Here is a 23,333-nt window from a genome sequence, read left to right as displayed (position 1 = left end):
ACTAAGAATAAATTTGCCAGCTATGTTGATATATTTGACTGCCATTTACCATGTCATCCAAATTTTCCTTGCTATCTGTGAACCATAGACTCTTTTACTCTGACCTTAATTGCTAATATTAATTCTCAGAACACATATTACACATCATACATGTGTTTCAGAACGGCTACAAAGGGGTTAAACTGGGATGCAGAGTTCAAAGAGATCCCTCTGAAGACAAAAGCAGAGAGCAGATGTTATTGAAGGTGACTAGACAAGACAGCAGAGTAGCACATGACCACTACGGATGGCTGGACTTTCAAATATTAGAAAGTTGTGTAGATTGACAGGTGGGAGGTCAGTCTCAGTGGAATCAAGCAATGGGCACCACTATGTTCAACTGAAGCCAAAGGACAGGTGGGAGTCTCTGCCTGATGGCCCCTACACACACGCACGCGCACACACACACACACACAGAGAGAGAGAGAGAGAGAGAGAGAGGCAGAGACAAAGACAGAGAGACTGAGACAGAGAGAGACCTACAGACATACATATATACACACACAACACAGAGAGAGACAGAGACAGAGATGGAGACAGACAGACATATAAGACACATACATACAGACACACACAGAGACAGAGACAGACCTACAGAAACATACACACTCACACACACACACACACAGAGACAGAGAGACAGAGACAGAGAGAGACCTACAGAAACACACACAAACACACAGAGAGACAGAGAAACAGAGACAGAAAGAGACCTACAGAAACACACACACACACAAAAAACACAGAGAGACAGAGAGACAGAGACAGAGAGAGACTTACACACACACACACACACACACACAGAGACAGAGACAGAGAGAGACCTACAGAAACACACACACACACACACAAATACAGAGAGAGACAGAGACAGATGAGACAGAGACACACACACACACACACACACACACACACACACACGCACCCCGAGTGGGCAGATATCAGGGAGGTCGAAGGGTGAGCAGTCACCCTCCGGGGTTCGATGTCCTTTTCTTTCTGGAGTCTGAGGGTGGTGCAGCCTTCGTCTTTGGTATGCTCAGTAAGTTCTCAGGCTTGGTTTTCCTGACATGGTTTTGATACACCCACATGCCCATCTGTTCTCACTCCACTCTGTAAGGCTTTAGGTGACACCTCTTTCTCTGGAGGAGTACATTCCCAGTCTGAGTCTCATGGCTGGTGCTTCACAGTGATGAGGTCTGTGCCTCAGGTATGGTACCTCCCAGCAGTGGGGTCTGAGCCTCCTGCCTGGTGCTATACAGTGGTGGTGTCTATGTAAATAACCAAGATGCAAAGTCATCCTTCCTTTGATACTGTCAAGTGCAGCCAAATGCTACTTGTAAAATGGAGTCTCCCAGGCCAAGCAGCAGCCTGAACCCATTCACACAGCTTTGAGCATCACACAGCCCCATCTCCACACTTTTCCTTTGCCTAGTTTATTTCTAGTTATCCTAAGATCTCAGCTTAAATGTCACTTTCCCAAGAAGCCTTACTCCACCCCTAGATTTAATTTGGGACCCTCTACGCAATCTCACTGGACTGTGAGATTTCGTTCAAGCATTATCACAATTAGGAATGGCACATGAGTAAATGTCAACCACATGATGCTCATGGCTGAAAGCCCACCAAGCTGAGCACTGTCTTGTCCCGTATACGGCTGGGCCTCCAGGTCCCAGGACAATGTCAGTGCTCACAGGTATTGTCGTTCACACCAACACCCATTTCACAGAGGGTTGATCCATCCATCCCATCTTGGCCCCTACATTCTATCCTTCCCCCAGTGGAAGGAAGACTACCTATGAGAGAAAAGGGTAGGGGAGGAAAAGGAAGAGAAGGTGTGTGTGTGTGTGTGTGTGTGTGTGTGTGTGTGTGTGTGTGAGAGAGAGAGAGACAGAGAGACAGAGAGACAGAGACAGAGAGACAGAGACAGAGACAGACAGAGATAGAGATAGAGAGACAGAGAGAGGGAGAGGAAGAGGGAAACAGAGAAGGAAGAGGGAGAGGGAGAAGGAGAGGGAGAAGGAGAGGGAGAAGGAGAGGGAGAGACCTGGATTCTGGGGCTGAGGATATAGCTCAGCTCATTTATTAAACTACTTCTCTAGCATGCAAAAGCCTTGGGCTCAATCCCCAGCACTCTGAAAAGCAGGCAGGCCTGTAATCTCTGGGGATGAAGGCAAGATCAGGACTTCAAGGTTATCCTCAGCTATATATCAAGTTTGAGGCTAGCTTGGGTTACATGAGACCCTATCCCAACACAAAACAACAAACTGTATCCTTAACTCCCTTCAGGATTTTTAGGCTGTGGTCATCTTCAGCCAATTAACAGACCTTTCTGGAGCCCACTCTGAGGTCCTTGACCCCTGAGAGGAAGTCCCTGGAATCCATGTCTTATATGACTTCTGTCCTGGTGAGAATACCAAATACACAAAGAGAAAAAGGCCTTGTCCAAAACAGGGAAAGTGGGTGAGGCCACAGTGAAACCCCTAAACCTACTGAGGGCTGACCTGGTGACTCTGTGTGTGTGTTTGTGTGTATGTATATGTGTGTGTATGTGTTTGTGTGTATGTATATGTGTGTGTGTTGGTGTGTGTGCACACATGCACACATGCACAAAGGGAGAGTAAACACCATTGGATAAGAAAAGCAAAGGACATCTCCAGACAGGGGCCATAGTCTAAGAAAGGACAGTGGGAGGTACCTTTGAGGACTTAGACCTAGAAGAGTAGAGGAAGATGTGGAAAGACAAGGACAATCCCACCATGAGAGTTATTTTTGTCACTTTTCTATTGGTATGAAGAGGCACCATGACCAAAACAACACACACACACACACACACACACACACACATGTATGTATGTATGTATGTATGTATGTATGTATGTATGTATGTATGTAAGTAATATTTAGTTAGGCCTTGCTTACAGTTTCAGAGGCTTAGTTCACTGTCATCATGGTGGGGAGCATGTTGGCATTCAGGCTAGCATGATGCTGGAGAGGGAGATGAAAGTTCTTCATCCTAAACCATGAGCAGCAGCAGAGAAAGAGAGAGAGAGAGAGAGAGAGAGAGAGAGAGAGAGAGAGAGAGAGAGAGAGAGAGTCTGACTGGGCCTAGCATGGGCTTTTGAAACCTCAGAGCCTACTTCCAATGACATTCTTCCTCCAACAAGGCCACACCTCCTAATCCTTCTAATCCTTTCAAAGAGTTCCACCCCCTGGTGACTAAGCATTCAAATGTGTGAGCCTACCAATGGTCCTTGTACCAGCGCTTCCTATAATCCACAGCTGAAAGTAGCTTAGATGCCTGCCTACAAGACAGTAGTAAAGGCAATACCTAGAGCCGTTGCCAATGTCGACCTACAGAAGATGGGCATACGCAGGCGGACTGGCGAGGTGACTCAAGCCTGAAGACCTGAGTTCCACCCTCAGAACCCATGTAAAGATGGATGTAAGCTGGCCTTCTTCATACAGTCCTGTCATCTCAACTGAGCAATGCTATCTAAGACAGTAAGAGCAGGATCCTAAGTGCAAGGTTTGTCTGAGCTGTCCAGTGAGTTCAAGGCTAACCTGAGCCTTAGTCACACCTCATCTCAAAATAAAAAGTAGAAAGCTACAGCTCAGTGGCAGCACTTGCTCAGTGTGTGAGTTTCAGTCCTGCAGGACAGCTGTTAGGCCATGATCACAGAATTTTACAGAATACAATTAGGATTGGGTTTGTAGTAAAGCTTTGCTCCCAGAGGCCTGCAATTTGCTCTGGACTTACACTCTTTTGGGGGTCATTTAAGATGTTTCAATTCAAGCCACAGAGCCATCTGTTGCCTGGTGAAAATCTAGGCAAGGGGAATTGGAGACTTGCCCCCACCTGGTGTCTCCATCTGGCTGCATGACCTCGGGATGATCCCACCCCCTTTCCTGGCCTTAATGTCCTTATCTGCCCAATGGGAATCATATTTCTGCATTATCGCAGGATGTGGGAGGATGAAGCAAGGGCACAGGAGAATCACTTGAATGTGAGGGATTATGCTCTGGGTCATGGGAGGAGAGGAAGGGAGGCCTCACTCCCACCTGCCAAACCCACAGAGGAAGGAGAGGGAGGAGCTGGGGACCACCCAGGCCAGCAGCCCACATTGAGGGTGAGAGCAGGGGTGTGGGCACCTGGACTAGCTGTGGACCTGAACTGGTGAGGCAGCCACCCAAGCTGTCTGGAGCACTGGGATGCTGATACAGAGGAAAGCTATGCTTTCTACCCCCAATGCAGCTGCAGCTGGTCAAGGGTTAGGGATCAACCTCCCACCCCTCATCACAATACACTCATCACAGTCCAGATGACTACTTGTCCCCCTCAGCCTATCATCCCACCAGAGTCGGGGGAGGGGGGATGGTTCTCGCAGGCTGACCTCATCGAGTTCATGGTTTCCATGGTTGCTCAGAACCCTCCAGAGTTTCTCACCCATCACTCCCTTCACCAACAGCGTCTGGTAGGCTGTGCCTCTTCCTGGTCCTAACCTAAGCAGGTCAGCACAGGGTTAGGAGCCTCATGAAGAAGTCGCCTTGGTGACTCCGTTCATTCATCAGAATCAGTGCTGAGCACCTACTCTGAGCCATACACTGTTCTGGGATGTATCATGGCTCGTGCCCTCACAACGTCTCCTTTATGGCTCAGAGTGATTCACAGGTGGCACCCTAAGTAAAGTACAGAGCACACAGGACAGAGGAGTAGAGAAAGCTGTCCAGGAGTACTGGCAAGGATGGAGTACCCCCCCCCACCTCACCTCCTCGGTATCCCAGACTGGCCTTGAATTCTTCACGATCCTCCTGCCTCAACCGCCTGAGTGTTGGGACTACATGAACCATCTTCAATAGCAAAACAAAACCTCTTAACTTCTCGGTTACCGTGGCGGTAGACGGGTCATCTAGGGCAGGCTGGGGAGTGAATGACAGTCGTGGAGGGTTTTAAAGCATGAAGGAGTCGGGGAGACAGACAGAAGTCCATTATGGCTGTGATCTCAGCCAGAGGCACAGATGGCAGCTTCATCTGCCTCAGGGGGCTCCATCTGTAAGCTAGACGTGGATGTACCGTCCCTCACCCTTCACCTCATTCAAAAGGACAGGCCTCCAAGTCCCAAGCTGATGGCCTTAGCTAGGAAGGCAGGTTCGTTGCCGGAAAGGCTGCAGTAGCCTGAGGACCTACTTCCCAAGGAGAGTTGTGGATGTGATCATTGAGTATACAGAGGCTCTGAGGGATGGGCAGAACACTGTTGCTATTGGCTGCAGTCCACAAATACCAAGGCCAAAGAGCCATACCCCAAAATTGATGTGGTTCAAATTGGGGATAAACCAAAATGTGATCAGGTGGAACTTTTAGATTAATAAGGAACAAAAAGAAGGCTGGGTGATGGTGGTGAACACCTTTAATCCCAGCGTTTGGGAAGCAGAGGCAGACAGATCTCTGAGTTTGAAGCCAGAGCAAATTCCATGATAGTCAGGGCTACACAGAGAAACCCTGTATCCAAAACAAAACAAGGAAGAGGATCACAAAGTCACCCTCCTACAGCTTTAATCACCTCGACAATACACTAGCCATGTGGCCACCCAGCCTGGACTTACCAGCTGTTACCTTGAGCTGGCTCTGTTCATCTTTCATGTGCCAGGGTTTAGAAAGTCCACCCTCACATCCATCCCATAATCATTGACTGAGCACAACTGTGCCAAGTTCATTCTTGGTCTAGAGATGGCTGTGAACTGGACAGCCAAGGTCCTGTCAGGGAAAACCTAGCTGTCATCTCAAAGGGAATAAGAGAGTTTATTCTGAGCCGCCAAATATGTGAGCCCATTGCCCCAAACACAGATTCAGATTATCTCAGATGACTGCTCCACTGTGGACAAACGTTACATGAGTTATTCTGAAACAGGGTCTCACCATATTGACCTGACTGGCCCAGAAAACCCTGCTTTCTAGGATACCTTTGAAATTTCAGAGTGCTGAAATTAAAGGCACAAGCTACCAAGCCCAGCCCAGGTTACATGAGCTCTTGATAATCATAGAACAAAACAAAGGCAAAATTCACCCCATTTATTAAATATGTTGGTGGAGGCTGCGGTCAGACAAGGAATGGCAAAATGGGGGAAGTTGTTACAGGTTTTAGACGCTATCTGCTGACCTTCTTAGCAGTTGGGTGGTGTGAGATCTACTGATCTACGTAAAATATATTTCAAAGGTTTTTACCTCATAGGAAAAAAAAAGTCACAGGTGTGGGCAACAAACGGCTAGAAAGGGGAATAAAGACAGCACAGGATAATTCAGTTCTGAATCTGCAACATTTCAACTCTTTGCAATCACAAAGTTTGGATCAGTCCATCGATTTTTCAGAGTAGGTGTGACCTCTCTCTCTGGTAACTTCATTCACAAAATCCATTTCAAGAAGCTAATGCTCAGAAAGGGATGTTGAGAGAGCAGAGAGAGAGAGAGAGAGAGAGAGAGAGAGAGAGAGAGAGAGAGATACAGAGGTGGGGACACACAGCACAGAAGAGAGAGGACGTGACCTGACAGGTGGAGACACATCATGACTGCAGTAACAAAGGAACTGGGAGAAAATCAAACCAGGCTGAGGGCCACTGTGTGCAAATGTCCTGAGGATCCTCACCGCCCCTCGGTCCAGTGACCTTCTCTTATGTGGATGGATGCAGCAGCCCCACATGAGAAGCATCAATGTCGACCCCACAGAGAAGTAAAGATGTGGGCGATGAGTCACTCATTCCTCCCTCCTTTCTAGGGCTTCATTCCATTGCCAACCTTACCTGGTACTTGCTGCTGGCCTTGCCTCAGTGAGCAGAGACAAGTCACAGGTCTGGGCAGCAGGGACTGCAGTCTGCAGGCAATGGCCAAGGAGGGCCTTGTGGGTGAGGATATGGCACTGACACCTCCTTTTCCCCAGCTATTTATATCCAGTGGCTCCTTTGCCTCTCTGGCTTCATCTCCCACCTTTCTCCCTCGCCCATTCTATTACATGTGCATTAGCCTCACTGCTGCTCACCTCAGGGTCATTGTGCCTGCTGCGTCCTCTACCTACAGTGCTACCTCACCCCATCCAGGTACCCTCATGTCTCACCCCTTACCTCCTCCACAGTTTTGTTCCAATGCCACCTCTTCGGAGAAGCCTTCTCTAACCACCTATCCCAAATGGCTCCTGTATCTCTCCCTGTCCACCTTGCATTGCTGGGGACCTGGCAACACGCATCTACGTTTGATCCAGGATGCATTTGGTTATATCCCTGTCGATGGTCCACTCCCCTGCCTCCACAGCCTAAAGGCAGGTATCACACCGGCTTTGCTCACAGTAGACTCATGAATCTCTGAGCCTGGGAAATTGCTACATTTTCATGACACGAATAGTTAGGTAATGTCAGAGATGTCCCAGAGTCCACAATCTGCTCATTTTGACTCTTGGAGATGAGTATGACCTTCCCTGCAATATCCAGTGACCAGATGTGGCCCCCGAGGGCCAGTCAGAGCCAAGAAATTTAACATGGAACCTTCCTTAACTTCTCTCCATTCAGGCCCACCCAGCAGGGGTCAGGGGTGTCAGTTTTTCCAGCCATCTTTGGCCCCAAGGTGGAGAGAGGATACAGGACTAGGGTCCAGACCCCAGGGATTCCTGGAAGACTCATTTTTCCTTTGGCAAATACCCCCACTTCCTTCACAGGGCCTGTGCCTGCGTTTCTGAACCAGAAGGTGTTTACACAAAACATCCTGGGTTTGGCGACAAATTCACCCTCTATGAGGAATCCTTAATGACGCTTCCTCCATCCCCACACCAGGCAGCTGCAGAGAAAACTGTCTCAGTCTCTAGGAATTGAAGGAAGCCCAAAGCCAGACAAGACGGAGGTGTTTCTGGGCTTCGTGAGCCACAGTTTGTCAGTGTCCGTCAACAGTTGTGAGACAGAGACCAGCACCCTCCACCCTGGGGATCTGTGCCCTTGTCCCAGCCTCAGCCTGCAGCTGTATAACTAAACAGTCGTAATCCGGTCTCTACAAAAGTGGCCATGAAATTCAAGTGAGGCCAAGAATATGAATGGGCTAAGTTACCCAGAGTCAAAAAAGGAGACTAAAAAATGGATGTCAGAGTTGAGTCTTAGGGCTGGGGAGGTGGCTTAGTGAGTGAGGAGTGTTCACTTTACACTCAGAATGAGGATCTGAGTTTGAATCCCAAACACCTACAGAAAAATCCAGACATGGTTGTGTGGGCCTGTCACTTCAGCATTGGGGAGCAAACAGCCACAGGCAGATCCAGAGAGCCCCAAGTCTAGGCTGCCTAACCCAAAAGAGCTTCCGTTTCAACGAGAGGCTCTATTTCATGACAATAAGGTGGAGAATGTCAAAGGAAGACACCTGTCACCCTGCTCTGGCCTCTGCTTGTCTCTGCAGGGGCACAGAGTACCCTTATATGCATGCACCACACACATACACTCACACAAAAGAAAACAGATGAGATATAGCTCAGGTGTAGCGCTTGAGAGGCACTGGGGTAATTCCAGTTCCACACACGGAAAAACAAGAGGATGGGTGAGGTAGCCCGCCTCTAAGCCTCCAGCTTTGCAAATGTACAGTAAGAGATTGGGGGACCCCTCTGGTTCTGTCGGGCAGTCATCACCCTCCCACCCCCACCCCCCGGAAGTCCAGGATCCTAATTCACTCTTCAGATCTTACTGACACTTCATTGCTCACCCTGGACAGTTTCCAGCTCCTTCTGTGAATCTTGGCTTGCTACTGTGGACATTAGATTCAACAAACGCTGCAACCAGATGTAATTTAAAATGATTTCTGCTTCCTTTCTGTCTTCCGTGGTGGTGGGGGCGGGGGGGGGAGACAGGAAAGACAGAGACAGAGACAGAGAGACAGAGAGAGTCAGTGCGGGGAATTTCTATACCCATTATTTACAAACTGGAAGCTGAAAGTGTCGCGGGTTAAAATATGAGTCTCTTTGCCACACTCAGTTTCTTGGCGATGTTAAACTGGACTTTATGATCTCTGTGTCTCCAAAGCCATTATCGCTACCTCCCATAATGTGTAATTATTTTGCTGTCAGTGTTTGCTGTTTTCCAATGGAATGACGTTCCTAGAGCCGGGATGCTTCTTTTGCAGCCGCCTTCCCGACACCCAACCTGGTTTATGGTGGATGCCCAGGAACCCTTTGAAGGGAGGGGAAAGGGCAGTGCGTTGGGCTGCTCGATCAGAGCCTGCAGGGGGCGCATCTTCCCTGCTCCCAAAGCCTGACCCTCCCCTCTGGAGCCCAGCTGAGGCGCATGTTCTTTTCACTGCGCAGGCTTGCCGGAAGTCCCAGAACGGCGCGTGCGCGGAAGGAGCTGGGGTGAAGTAGTAGTGCGAGTGTCGGAAGAGGTCTGTGGCACCATGGTGTCCCCCGAGGCGGATCGAGTGCTGCGGTACCTGGTCGAAGTGGAGGAGCTGGCAGAGGCAGTGCTCTCAGACAAGCGGCAGGTGAGAGACGCGGCGGCCGCGAGCGCCCTACGCAAGTGCGCGGCGTCGCAGGGTGATCACCGGGCCTCCCGGCGTCACTGCTCCTAGCGGCCTGGTGCCTAGTGAGCGCCAGTCAGTTCTGTATTGGGCAGTTGCCTTCCTTTCACCCTGCCCCGTCATTGCTGGTCCCCCGGATCCCTGACACCACTTTCCAAACGCAGTCCCAGGCCCATCTTGAATCAGGTTGTTGAGACATGGGCAGGATGTGTCTGGGCAGTACACTGATGTGCGTGTGCGTGTGCGTGGGGGGCGGCGGCTTGGTTGAAGGCTTCGTAGACCCGAAAGGGGTGCTTGGCTCTGGTTCTGTGGTAAGTAGTCCCTAAAGGGAGTTCGTCCTGGGGATGTTATCATTGAATAGTGACTGATAGATTGATCGGTTGGTTTAGACTAAACTTTAGAGGATCTCATGTATCTCAGACTTCTCGAACTCACTGTGTCGCCTAAGACAGCCTTGAACAACCCGTGGTATGTCCTTGTCAGTGTCCTGAGTTCTGGGATTACAGGTGTGCATTTAGATTTTAAAAGTCTCTCTCTGGCTCCTTCCTAGAGTGCAGCGAGCCATTTAGCTGATCCAGATGATCTGGATTTAGACAAGATGGGAATGATGGGGTGAGACATATACTTGGTGGTCTTCAGAAGCTACCATAATGACCGTAATGACTCTTCGTGATCTATATTTGAAAAGGCTTGATGGTTCACTAGCTGCAGCCCCAGAAAGTCGCCTCTTGAGCAGTTAGTTGTCATAGTGGTACGGTGCAACAGCTGCTCCAGTCCAGTATGGTTGAATGTCTGGTGAGACTGTCAGAGTTACTTAACAAGAGCTTGTCAATAGTCACTGTCTAGAGGAGACACTCAACTAACTCCCTGGTGACCCCGGTATACTCTCAAGTTTGAGTGGATGATACAAAGTGGCTCAATCTGCAAACATTTTCCCACCACCTTCTGTGGAGGAGGAAAGCTCCATACAAACAGAGGAGCTGGAAACCAAGTGGGTAAAGAAGAACGTTCACACCTGAGTCGTCCATGTCAGGCAAGACATTGGAACTTCACCAGAAACGATACCTTGTTTCTTCAGATTGGGGCAGGAGGCAGCTGAGTTCCCATCTGCTCCTGTTTTCAGATTGTAGACCTGGACACCAAGAGGAATCAGAACCGAGAGGGCCTGAGGGCCCTACAGAAAGACCCGAGTGTCTCTGGTAAGTTGTGGCATCCTTACTGAAGCCCTGGAAGCTGGTTCAGGGACTTCATTATCCCTGGTAAAGACCAGCCAGGCAGGAGGCTGGGACTGTGTGACTCACCCTCATGGGGAACTAAGACAGCTTGTGGAGAAGAGCAAGCCAGTGTTGCAGGTCAGACATATGCTGTGACTCAGAATTTAGCTGCTCACTTCAGCGACAGGCCATTAGCTCATCACTCACTGACGGCAGATACAGAGAGTGCTCACGGCACATAAAAAGCAATAGTTCTGCCCTTATGTTCCACATGAGGAAAAGCAGCATAGACACATAACTGAAAATGGTGAGAGGCCATGGGTGGGTATTGAGGCCAGGTGGCTGTGGCTGGTGGTAGCAAGCAGAGGTCTGACATGAAGCAGTTCTGGAAAGGAGGGCAGCATCCAGGCCATAGTGAAGGCTGACATGTAGGGCTTCCACTGGCTTATCTCACCTGAGTGAAACCCAGAGCTGTCCTGCAGGACTCCCCATGACCCAGCCCCACACCCCTATTAGCCCTGACTCTCCTGCTCACTCACTGGTCCCTTGGTTGTTAGCCTGGCTCTGTTTTCCCACATGTCTGTAAGTGTAGTGTCCTCCCTTTCCTCAGTTCTGTGCCTGAATGTCACATCTACATAGAAGTCTCATACCAACTTTCAACACATCAGTCCTCTGACAATTCCCAGCTCTTTAAACAGCTTTTGTTGTTGTTGTTGGGTTTTTTGTCTGTCTGTTTAATTAACTGGTCCTTTTGCCACACTCTGGGCTCTTCCACCCTTCTCCCCCAACTTTTCCACCTTTTCAACCCCCAACACTAGATAAGAGAGAAAAAAGGATGAAGAAAAGAGATCCTTGAATAAAGTCAGGGGGGTTGGAAAGGGGGCACCTAGCGTTATTACACCCTCTCAAAAGCCCTCAGAATTCCAAACATCACACACTCGAAGAAACTATCTGCAGCTGGCAAAATCATGCCAGAGCATGAGGCAAACCACAGTCAGCTGCTGTGCTCAGTCTCTCTGAGCTCCCCATATCCCACACCTGGGATTATAAGGAAGACATAATTCTTACAGGATTTCTGTGTTTGTTTATTTGTTTGTTTTTAAAGAAACAAAAATGCCAAAACTGCCACTACAGGTTTCCATGCTAGTTCTTAAGCGGTGTGTGGAAAACAGCTTCGCTCACTCCCCATCTTTTGCTATGACGTGATTTCCACGAGAGCATGAACTGTCTTGTTCTGCTATGTTCTTAGCATCTGAACAGTGCCTGTCAGATGATAGGTGCTTCAAAAGGGAAAAACAAAACATGAAGAAATGTCTGTTTGCTGTTTCAGAAGACGTGATGGTTTGCTTTGGGAACATGTTCATCAAAATGCCTCACCTTAAGACGAAGGAAATGATCCAGAAAGGTAAGGTGTCCTGAAGAGGGGTCAAGGACATGGCTACCTTCCCCCCAGTCTGAATCATAATCCAGCACTGAGAACCAAAACTGTATTAGGCTGGGGAAAGGCAAAGGGCTTCTTCCATATGGGCCTTTGCTTTCTGTTTGAAAATAAGGCCACTCTCTGCCAGAATCTCATTGGTCAAGGCCATCCGTAGCTGTGAAGGGTCATGGATAAGTGAAGTTTTGCATGAGCCTGTGTGTCTGTGTGTTTGTGGCGTGTGTCTGCCTGTGTGTGTGTGTGTGTATTGCAATGAGTATGCAGAGGTCAGAATAGGGTGTCAGGTTCCCCCTTTAGCCCGTTCCACTTTACTTCCTCCCTCAAATTAAGTGAGGTCTCCCAACCTCTTTGGCTACCTTGGCTGGTCAGCAAGCTCTCTGCATCTGCCTGTCTCTGTCCCCTAGTGCAGGGATAATAGGTACACTGAGCATGTGTGACTTTTAACATCGGTACTGGAGATGCAGGCCTCACACTTGCAGAGCAAGCACTTACTGACTGAACCATCGCCCCAGTGCCCGAGTGAGCTTTTATTTTTCATGTCCCCTGCAGCTGAGACTGTGCTGAAAGTGAAGGTGTGACTGGGTACATAGCTAGAGGTAGAGCATTTTCCTAGCCTGTGTAAAGCCCTGGGTATAATTACTGCAAGAAAATGGAGTATAGAAAGAGCAAGATTGCCTCTATAGTCTGAGCAGCTTGTGTAAGCAAAGTACTGCTCAGGTCTCAAACCGTGAACAACTGGGATCTCCTCAGAGAAGCTCTGTAAAGAGAAGCCTGGGAAAAGACAGATACACTTGTTTCTCTTTTACATCCTCAAAAACACATGGATCAAAAGGACCAGTAAGGTTGCCTTTCCTGAAGACAGGATATGTTTATACTTTTGGGAACTGGAACAAACCTGCAGAAATTTCAGCTATTAAATTACGGTAGTGTGGCTAAAATGAAGGGTTGGGTTGGAAAGGTGGCTCATTGAGTACAGTGCTCTTCTGAGACCAGGGCTCAGTTCCAATCACCACATAGTAGGTCACAACTGGTGTGACTTCAATTCCAGGGGATCCAACACCTTTTTCTGACCTCTTGGCACCAGGCATGGCATAGTGCACAAACATATATGCAGGCAAAACACACAGACACATAATAATACATGTAAAGAATTATTTTAAAATTAAGGGTCAATGTGCTTGGGTAATGGGCAAAGACTGTACAGCTAAAAACTTAGGGGTCACTGCCTGAGTTCAGGATTCGGTGTTGTGTCCTGCTGACCCACAGATGTTGTCTAATCTCTTATCTATGAGGGTTCTAGTTTTCTCCCAAATCAATATAGACTGAACAAGTTCATAAACAGTTTCTTATTTATAATCAAGAAATCAATTACCAAAGCTGTGAGGCATGGCTAGTCAGGGCCTTTCTTCTTTAGGAAGTGGGAGCAGACAGGCAGCGGATAGCCAGTAGAATGTCCCTCATAGCATAGTTGGCTGATAAGCTTTGAAGGGTGCCTGTGTCTTTGTGCCAGCACTCCTCAGTGAAGTCTATGCTGATGCTAGGCTGGTCCTTGTATCCACCATGGCCGACTAGGTTATGCTGGAGCAGCAGGCTCTCCCATTGGCTACTTGGGCCACATTTTCACAGGTCCTTGATGGAACTTGGGTTTGTAAAGTTTCTCAGCCATCCAGCAGCCAGCCACCCAGCATTCTTTGAATAACTGAGTGGCAGGCCTTGTTCTGGGCCAGCTCAGGGACTTGGGCAGGTAGTGTCACTCCTAGAGTTTAGCCCTGCCTCTGCTGGTCTCTCAGGTCACCTTTTCCTTCCTGTGCGCTACAAGCCTTGGCTCTTAAGGGCATTAGGTGGAAACTTGGGTCCCTCTATGTAACAAAACTCTGTCCTGTCTGCCTGTCGAATTTTTTACAGATCAGGAGCACCTGGATAAAGAAATAGAAAGGCTGCGGAGCCAACTGAAAGTGAAAGTTAACCGCCTCCTAGAAGCCCAAGGTATTGGCCTGGTGGGGCTGGAAGGTGGGAGAGGAGGAAGCTATTGAGAGAATATTAGAGAGCTGGAGTAGAAAAGCACTCAGCTGGGCAGTGGGAAGTGAACAGCATTGTCTGTAGCTGCTCAGAGATAGCACTTGAGGCCTGTGAAGCTTCTTCTTGTCACAGCTCCTTTCCCAGGCACTTAGAGCTGCCTGGGATGATCTTGCATGTTACTAGGGTAGCAAGGACAGGAGGAACTCAGAAGACTTTAGTCAGAGGTCAGCGCTTATGAGTAAACCAGCACATCGGATCCCAGGTCTGATTGGAACCTGGAGTCTGGGCAGCAGTCGGGACCATGCAGGTTCTTAGCCCAGGAGCAGCGTTGATCTGCATCAGCCTGTGCAGTGCAGAATCTGAGGCCCAGCCCTGCACCTCTCAGGCTGAGCTGGCAGTGTAAATGCAGTGTTAGCCTCTTTCCTGGGCCTGGCTCCAGAGCCAGCAGTAGGTTGGGCAGCAGGGAACCTGATTTGATCGTGACTTTCTACTTCTTGCAGGAAAACCGGAGCTAAAGGGTTTTAACCTGAACCCCCTCAACCAGGATGAGCTTAAAGCCCTCCAGGTCATCTTGAAAGGATGAGACTCACAGCAGGATGGGGACCTGTGACTAGGACCCTCCCCAGCCTTGAGACCTGCAAGGACAGGATTGTCTGGTCAAGGGGACAGGCATAAGGAATGTGGCTTCTGTACAAAATCCTTTTCTGTGGTGCTTGGCTGCTTTGTGACAAGAGAGAACCCTTAGTCTGTTCTGTGGGCTTGGCCTGGCCACCAGAGCTTAGACACAAGCTCTATTGACAACCCTGGCAGCTGTCAGCAGGTGTGTGGGTGTGTGAGAATGTCTGCAGCCGACACTTCTCAACAGTAGCCTGCTGTTCACATGGGCCTGGCTAGGGATGGAGGAGAGGGCGGACGGGGAGCTCCATTCCAGGTTTCTGCACAGTGAGGCATTTCAGGCAGTTTGTGTAGCAACTGGAATAAAGCAGGAGATTGACAGTTCACTTCTGTGTGAAGCAGACCTAGTACTCCTCACCAGCTGCAGGGTAGACACATTCATTTCCCCACTGCTCCAGTTCTGCCCTCCCCGACCCCCCAAATCCCCCAACCCCCACTGGCTTTCTGCAGTAGGTGCTGCCAGTCATCCTGTGATTGCTCCTGAGGTAGGAGTTCTGGCCCGGGGCCGCCAAGCAGTGCCCTTCCTGATGTGACTCGACGTGGAATATCCTCCTGACCTCTGAGAGCAGGGCCTGGCTGGCTAGCTGGCTTGAGATTACAGTGTGCGTGGTATGAGAGCAAAGCTGGCCTCTGTTCCCTGCAGCTCGATAAAAGCTGAACAAACCACAGCTCTGAGTTGTCACCTCATTCTGTCCTTCACCAAGGGTCCCGCCCTTCTAGAGTGCTACCTAAGAAATGGTGGCTCTTGCCTTAAAGTGTGTAACATCAGGAATAGACAGACCACTATCTGCTACCCTCACCACATTTGGCCCATAGTTACACCAGAAAGGAGCTGGTGTAACTATCAAGTTTCTTGAAAGAAGGGGGTGGAGAGGTGGCCCTGGGGTTAAGAGCATTTGCCATTTTCAGAGGACTAAGTTAAGTTCCCAGTCCTACATACTAGCTTGTAACCATCCATAACTCCAGTTCTAGGGAATTGACACCTTCTATTCTCCACAGGCATACACAGTACATGTACACACATGTGCATACATGCAGAATGCCCATACAAATCTTTAAAAATGAACTAGTCAGGTATGGTGGTGTACACCATTAATCCCAGCACTTGGGAGACAGAAGTAGGTGGAAATTTCTATTTCCAATTGTCATGCACACTGCCCGAGTTCAAGGCTAGACTGGTCTACGGAGGAAGTTACAGGACAGACCCTGTCCCAAAAAACAGATAAGGAACTAGAAATTAGAAATCAGCCAAATATTTTGAATATTGCTGATACCTTCAAGGAATATTTAAAAATGTTGATCAAGATAGACACCTTATGTCAGGCAAATTTGGTCCGTGCCCTGAAGGTTTGTTTTCTTGGGTTTTATAGGCACTCCCCTGGTAGACCCAGACCAGGCCACATGTCTGCACTGGGCTCTAGTTATAAGACCACAGCGTCAGAGGAAGGAGGCAGGGTGGCTCAGGCTGAACCCTGAGGTGGAACCAGAGCAAGGGCCGAGCAACGCTTGACCACTGACTGTTGGTAGATGCTGTGTGGTCCCCGAAGGACAGGCCGCAGGGTGGAGGGGAGGTAATACTGTTACCCAACCCTTCATAAGCTTTGACCTTCCAAACCATATGAGTAAAATGCAAGCCCAACAGAATTCACTTTGACGGCAGCTGCCTGGCACATAATTTCCCCAATGGAACAGTGCTTCTGCCTGCCAGGGTGCTAGGCCAAGAGCACAGCAGTTCTGTATTCTTGAAGCAAGAACCTCAAGTCTATACTTGGGGGTTGTGGGTTTGGGAAACCCCTGGTCTCTAGGAGCAGATACAGAGTGTCTTACCTACCAGTCCCACCACTGGCCAGTTGGTTTGCTGCTTGATTTGCTGGTGATTCTTTCCCAGACTTTCCTTTGGGCTTACTTATGTAGTCAGGTTTGCACTTATGGGCAAAGACTGCCCAGAAAGTAATAGAGCTGCTTGGGCCCCTGGAGACCTCTTCTCCATGGAGTAAGGTGCCTTCCAGCCCAAGCTACCTGCTAGACCAGGAGGACAGGCCTCTGATTCCCTGTGTGTCTTGCCTGTCAACTGGAGCCTTCCTTTCTGATTTTAACCTCAAAGCCCCAAATGAGAGGCCCGTTTTCCAAGGGACCCTGGCTAAGCAGCGCTGCCCTCTCAGTTCTCTTTCGCCTGAGATACAGGAGGCCCTATCTTCACATAGCAGTCTTCACATAGCAGAGGACGGTACATTTGGGGCTTGGCACCATCTCAGACCTCCAGTGAGCAATCTGAAATTGTTTACTTTGCAAGTATTGTTTAAAGACAAGTTTCTTAGCCCAGAAGACCCATGACTAAAGAAACATCAAAATGTCAGCAGCATCCCGAGCCTGGCCCAGCGCTAAGTGGCTCTAAGCCTGTTCTTTATTAGACATGCTCTCTGAATGGTGGAACTTGCTGCTTGGCTTCTTTGGGCCAAGGATGAGCCCATCCAGTTCGAAAGATTGGCTGTTCCTGGTTCAAAGATGCACAGGGCTGGAGGGGGGTGAGGGGTGTCCAGGGTCCGTTTGGTCCAATTAGCAAGCTGAGGCTGCCTCTCCAGTAAAACAGCTGCCATGCTGGAGGAAGGTGAAGACTGGTGCACTGTGCTGGGATCCCGCTGCTAGAGGCCAGGGCGGCACCTGCCAGGGCCTCATTTCTTCCGGCTGGGGGTCAGCTAGAGGCTTTCTTCTGCACTTGAAGGGATCGGAACAGCTGCCTCAACTGCTCCTTCCGATCGTTGATGCAGCCTAGAAAGAATGAGGTGTTGGTTGCGGTGGCCTCTTACCCACGAGCTACACGTGGGCCGCAGGAATAGTGTGGCCATGGGTGGCCCATTCCTGTACTAGGCTTGCCCTCAGCTCACCTGAGTATCAGCTTTCTCAGGTTGGCACCGCCTGCCTTACAGAGTGAGTTCAGAGGTCAGCAAATGCCTAGGCTAACTGGGAGTTTACCTGCTGTCTCAGGCACTGGCCCCAGATGAGCTTGTCGAGCCCTTCAGGAGTTCTGTAGCCAGCAAACTCAGGTTGCCATTTACCCTGAGTTGCACGAGCAGCAGAACCGAGAGTTGACCTTAGGTGTGGAGCCAGAGTCACACACAGCGTCCCAAAGTGTTTCCAGGGAACCTGCTGTTTCTCCAGACCACATTGCCCTTGGCTGTGCTCAGTGAAAACACAAAAGCCAGCAGTGCCCGATGCCTAGTAAGTGCTAACTTACATCTCTTACCCAGCACATTCGGAAGTGTCTCCATGCCAGACGGCTGCCTCTGCCTGCACATTCACCAGGCAATCTGCTTGGTCTCAGAGCTGCTTCTTAAGGCAACACCAGTTTTTAATCTTAGCCAGGCACATTTATGACACTCATGAGTGCTACTGGAATGAGCTGACACTCCATGGCCACGAGGATTGACCTGGAGATTCCTGATTGCTTCTTAGTAACCCCCATTCTACCCTTGTCTCCAAGGCTGCCCAGCTGTCAAGGCCTCTGCACTCCGGCCCATGCGTCCCAAAGTGATCCCAGGGAACCTACTTTAATGTTTTGGCTTGCTCCTCATGCCAAATCTTCAGGTCCGGCGCAAACCCTTTCTTGGAGTTCCAGATTCATCACTGGAATTTCTGCTAACCTTTCACCCAGTGACCCTGAACACATTCCTAGCTTGTCTTCAATCATCAACGTTCTTCCTCTCCCTGCTCACAAAACAGCTCCTCCCACTTACCACCAAACACAAAACCAGAAAACATGAAAGTGATTCTAGAGATTTCTACAGAAGTGGTCCTCTCTCTGCCGATCTGAGTGACTGCAAACCAGCCAGATCTTCATCCCCATAGACATCTACACTTTTCAAAGTTCGGTGTCTGCTGTTGGAGCAACCATCTTGCAACCACAAGACAACCAGAGCATTCAGCAGACCTGAGTGCGGCAAGAAGTCCAGGAAAGGGTCACCCAGGCATCTCAAACCCATTGTGTCAGTGCCCTAGGACATACCTAAGGGGTGCTGCCTGAGACACCCTCCGCCCCTAGAGTCTTGTAAATACCAGGCAAGCACTCTAACTTTGAGGCAGGGTTTCACTAAGGACCTTGAACCCACTCTGTAGTGCAGGCAGACCATGAATTTGTGATTCTTCTCCCTCAGCCTCCCGAGTGCCTGGGTTTACAAGTCTGTGGTCCTCGGGCTGGCTAGGTCAGCCTGTTCTACTGAAGTATTAGGGTTTCTTGTGTGCAGCCAAGCCTAGTTCTAACTCGCACTAAACTCTTTAAAAGATATCAAGTCTCTCGTAAAAGAAACAGGATTTTAGTACCCAGGAGGCAGAAGCAGGTGGATCTCTGTAAGTTCAAAGCCAGGCTGATCTACGTAATAAGTTCTAGGCCATCCAGAGCTACACAGTGAGATCCTGTGGCCAAGAAAAATTTTAAAAGGAGCCAAAACTAAAAACAACTAATGAGAAACTTAGGAAAATGTTTACTGTACATTTGATGGGTCAGGATGGGACAGGGGCAATGTCTTTAGCAATTAATATTGTGTCTTTACAAATGTGGGGGGAGGCTATAGGCAACCCAGAGAAAACCAGGTACAGGCTAGGCATAGCAGCACACACTTTTAATCCCAGCACTATGGAGGCAGAAATAGGTGGATTTGAGGCCAGCCTGGAGATGCCTAGAGAGGCTTTGTCTCAAGAAAAAGAAGAAGAAAAGGGGGGGAGGAGGAGGAGAAGAAGAAGAAGGGAAGGAAGGAAGGAAAGAAGGAAGGAAGGAAGGAAGGGAGGGAGGGAGGGAGGGAGGAAGGAAGGAAGGAAGGAAGGAAGACAGGTAAAGAGGAGAGGCCAGGAATGGTGGCATATGCTTACAATCCCAACACTTTGTAGGCTGAGGGCAGGAGGATTAAAAAGGACTTCAAGCCCAGGCTTAGCTCCACAGTGAATTGAAGCTAGCTCAGGCTGCGTGTGGCTCAGTTGGTGAAGTGTTTGCCTAACACGCATGAGGTGCTGGGTTCAAGTCCTAATAGCATGAAAACCTGGACATTAGCACACATCTGTGGTCCTGGTGCTCAGGAAGTAGAAACAGGAAGATCAGAAATTCAAGACTACACAGTGAGTTAAACGACAGCCTAGGCTACAGAAAAACCTGTCTAAACCTCACCACCAAACGAACAAAAAGTAAATTCCCTGTAAGAGCTAGGTGCATGTTCCTTCATAAAAGTGATCTAGTATTAAAAAGAGAAATTAGGCAAAAGGGAGGACAGCTTACAAAAGAGGAAATACAAATTAAAAACTGAAGCCTCTTCAGTAACAATGGAATTAAAATAATAATGAATTCACCAAGGGGCTTGGACCTCTTTCTACTAAGTCTGTCCCTTCAGCTCAGTGACTTTACTTCCAGGGAACTAGAAGAAGAAAACAGCCAGTGTCCGTGGGTTTCACAGGAGAGAACATTCACCACAGGGTGGTTTAGAAAAGTAAAAAAATGAAATCACACCAAATGCCCAACGGTAAGAGATCGGCTTGCTGAATGCTGGCACACACGTGGGCTGAAATGCTCTGCAGCCATGCCGTAACTGCTTTGTAACTCTTCTAAGGAGAGGAGACTAGAGGCCAGAATTCAGGGGTTAGGGTTCAGGCTAGCCCATCTCTATGACAACAGCCTTCTGTGGTCTGTACAGCCTTTGGAGACAATTTCCTCATTCTCAGGGTAATCACAGAAGCTACCACATGATGTAATGCACGTAAACCGCCCTGGCTAACACCTGCTTCCCATAGGAGGCCCTTTGTAATCCTGAATGGAGAGAAGCCACACAGAAAGTGGGACTCCAAACGCCAGCCTGGTGCCAGATTTACAAAAATATGAATATATGCATTTTTTAAAACTGGAAGGAAACACCAGATTGTTAATGATGGTTATGTCTGGATGTGTTTTAAATTTTCCTTCTTTAGTTTTCAAATAGTCTACAATGAGTGTGAATTTCTATAATCGGGAATTTTTTTCACATTTCACATACTACCTTGCAGAGTCCCACGGTCTTTAACTTTTCTAATGATAATTTGTTCTCCACATGAGTCTTGAAATCCCCCTCCGGACAACTCAGAAATTTCTCACTATAGTGGGCAGGGTCCTACCAGGAGCATCCAACCGTTTGACATTGTGACCAGACATTGCCATCTACAAAGTTCACACTTGAGAACCGAGCAAACATTTACACACACACACACACACACACACACACACACACACACACACACACACGCACACACACACACTTGAACAAAAATCTCACAAATGTTTTAATTGAGTATATGATTTTGTGTTGGGCCACATTCATTGCCACCCTTAGCTGCATTCAGTCCCCAGGCTGCAGGTTGGACATGACACCTGGATGGAGAACAGAGAGGTCAAGTTGCTCGCCCCAGTCACACAGCTGGTATGCTGCTGACTGGATTTATATGATCTCACTGCTATGCCAAGCAGTCCCAGTCCCCCTCCACTTCCTATGATGTTTCTCTCCTACTCACTTCCTGTCCGGCTCAGCGTACCTAAGTGAGTGTTGGTTACAAAGTTTCCCATCCCCGATAGGTCACAAGGCCCCTCCTCTCTGCTGACAGGGCCATCATTCCACATGAGGTCAAAGCCCCCGACTCTCTTTTCCTTTCCTGTGAGCCTGGAGATGCAAAGGGCAAAAGAACATGGAGTTGGTGAGGTTCGAAGACAGGGCCTGTCCACTAAAACCAAATGCCAGATCTGCAATGGGGTCACATTCACTTCCTCCTACTCAGGAGGCCCCACTCATCCTGTTAGTAATGTGCTCCCAATTTGTCCTTTGTGGTTTAAAATCTGCCCCTTCCCCTCAGGGATTCACCCACTCCTGTCTGCTTTCCAGGACTTGGTGTTAGAGGTAAGTAGCCTCTTAGCGAATGCTGTGAGCCAGGTACCTAACAGGACATTGTCTCAGAGTTTCTCCAACAGCCCCAGGGGAGTTAGGATGCTCTGAGGAAACAGAAACAAACCTCAGAGAGGGAAGTGATCGTAAGGAAACTTTGAGTACATCCAGCTACACTGAGTTCTTGGGCCCATGAACATTTCAGTTTCTCCATCTATGAACTACGAATCTCAAGGTTCTGAGTCCTCTCTCCTTGACAGGAGCCTGCCTGCCCGCCACATGTGGGATACAGACAGAACCCTACCTGGCCTCCATGTCCACCACATGCAGGGTATCTTCCAGCAGACAGGTCTTGAGTTCATAGTCTTCCTGGCTGCTGGCTGTCAGTGAAGGAGATGCATTGACTTCTAGGAGCCACCTGGAGAGGGCACGAGAGAACTTGGGGAGGGCTGTCAGAGGTCCTGTTTACCTTCTGCCGAAAGGTTTCACAATACAGTGCGAACCCAAGTGTCTCACAGCTTAGAAAAACATCCAAAAGATGTGCACACACACCCAGGTGAGGATGGGAAATGAACCCACCAGGATGCAAGGGCTCAGCGCAGCTCTGAGTTCTGTATTTGGATGATGATACCCAGCAAAGTGATGCAGGAAATCCTACAGCACCCCATGTCTGGGAGTGTTAAAGGCAGTAGAGAAAGAGCTGGAATAAAGTTACCCCATGTGGGTGGAACGATACCTCTGGATGCTGTAAGATCCGTGAGCAAAGCTGTAGTACTGAGGTGGGTTACCTCCCTGAGTGGTTGCCCAGGCTACTACACAGCTATTGTTGTGTCCCAGGACCGGATGATAAGACCCTGTTGCCGGGGTCACTGCACTCTGGTTGCAGAAGCCAGACTGGGCCTGGATGCTCCCTCCTTGAAGGCTAGCACTTGTGGGGCTGAAGGCGCTGTGTGGGCTGCTGGAGGGAGTTAACCGTTTGCTCACCTGTAGGTGCAAAACACTAGGGGCATCAGCACACTGCATAAGGTGTGCCCAGGGCACAACAGTGGCCCCATGGGCCAAAGCTACTTTCCAATCAGATCCAAGGCCTGCTCCACAGGAGGGAACCTTTTTTGATACTGCCAGTCAGGACAAACCCCACAGCTGGAAGGGCACAAGCCCATTGCTGCTGTTTTGCTAACTGGACATGAGGCCTGTAAAAAACACCTTCTAAATCTAGCCGCTCACCCACCCCATCTTTGCTGTGTTGGCGCCGGCCTGGGGGAAGCCTCTTTCTGCAAATGGCTGCAGTTACTGTGGAGACTCATGGGTGCTAAGGAATAGCAAGGATTACAATAGCACTGCTTAGCCCAATGGGGGTGGGGGAGGGGTGGGGAAGAGGCTGGAAGGGGGGAGGTGGGAGAGAGAGCATGTGCATAATCAGGTCTCTCCTTCACTCCCTCTGAGGCTCAGGAAGCACTGTAGAAAGGTAGGCAGAAAACAAGAGTCAGAGTAACTGGAGTGCTGTTGAGAAATGCTGTCCCCCAGCGGGCCGC

General features: G+C 49.2%; 2 protein-coding genes across 8 annotated transcripts in view; one reads left to right on the top strand and one right to left on the bottom strand.

Annotated features, from left to right (window-relative positions):
- The first annotated feature begins 9,409 nt into the window (after positions 1-9,409).
- Positions 9,410-15,579, top strand: Pdrg1 (p53 and DNA damage regulated 1). Its single transcript, NM_001014762.1, has 5 exons — positions 9,410-9,529; positions 10,689-10,764; positions 12,110-12,184; positions 14,123-14,203; positions 14,737-15,579. The coding sequence occupies exons 1-5, from the start codon at positions 9,443-9,445 to the stop codon at positions 14,817-14,819; spliced, it is 402 nt and encodes a 133-aa protein (NP_001014762.1). The 5' UTR covers positions 9,410-9,442; the 3' UTR covers positions 14,820-15,579.
- A 1,685-nt stretch (positions 15,580-17,264) lies between these two features.
- Positions 17,265-23,333, bottom strand: part of Ttll9 (tubulin tyrosine ligase like 9) — a 46,468-nt gene continuing 40,399 nt past the window's right edge. For 3 of the 7 annotated variants that reach the window (XM_087652292.1, XM_087652291.1, XM_087652294.1), the window contains 3 exons: positions 22,103-22,216; positions 21,455-21,579; positions 17,265-17,680 (listed from right to left, as the gene is read on the bottom strand). In XM_087652292.1, the coding sequence (XP_087508418.1) occupies positions 17,604-17,680; positions 21,455-21,579; positions 22,103-22,216 (316 nt within the window). In that variant the 3' untranslated portion in view covers positions 17,265-17,603. Of the gene's footprint in view, positions 17,681-21,192; positions 21,294-21,454; positions 21,580-22,102; positions 22,783-23,333 lie in introns of those variants that run through there. The other 4 variants (XM_087652290.1, XM_087652293.1, XR_015682999.1 and 1 more) reach the window with 3 other exon arrangements.

The sequence above is a fragment of the Rattus norvegicus genome, chromosome 3 (genome assembly GCF_021556685.1).
Source record: "Rattus norvegicus strain SHRSP/BbbUtx chromosome 3, alternate assembly SHRSP_T2T, whole genome shotgun sequence".
In the NCBI taxonomy this organism is placed as follows: domain Eukaryota; kingdom Metazoa; phylum Chordata; class Mammalia; order Rodentia; family Muridae; genus Rattus; species Rattus norvegicus.
The sequence above is the reverse complement of the archived record's forward strand: the minus strand, read 5'-3'. Positions and strand labels throughout refer to the sequence as shown.

Excerpts from the sequence above, each read along its gene's own strand:
- Pdrg1 (NM_001014762.1), top strand. The coding sequence starts at position 9,443 with ATGGTGTCCCCCGAGGCGGATCGAGTGCTGCGGTACCTGGTCGAAGTG. Across the intron at positions 12,185-14,122 it reads GAAGGAAATGATCCAGAAAG|ATCAGGAGCACCTGGATAAA; the intron begins GTAAGGTGTCCT and ends AATTTTTTACAG. Across the intron at positions 14,204-14,736 it reads CCGCCTCCTAGAAGCCCAAG|GAAAACCGGAGCTAAAGGGT; the intron begins GTATTGGCCTGG and ends TACTTCTTGCAG.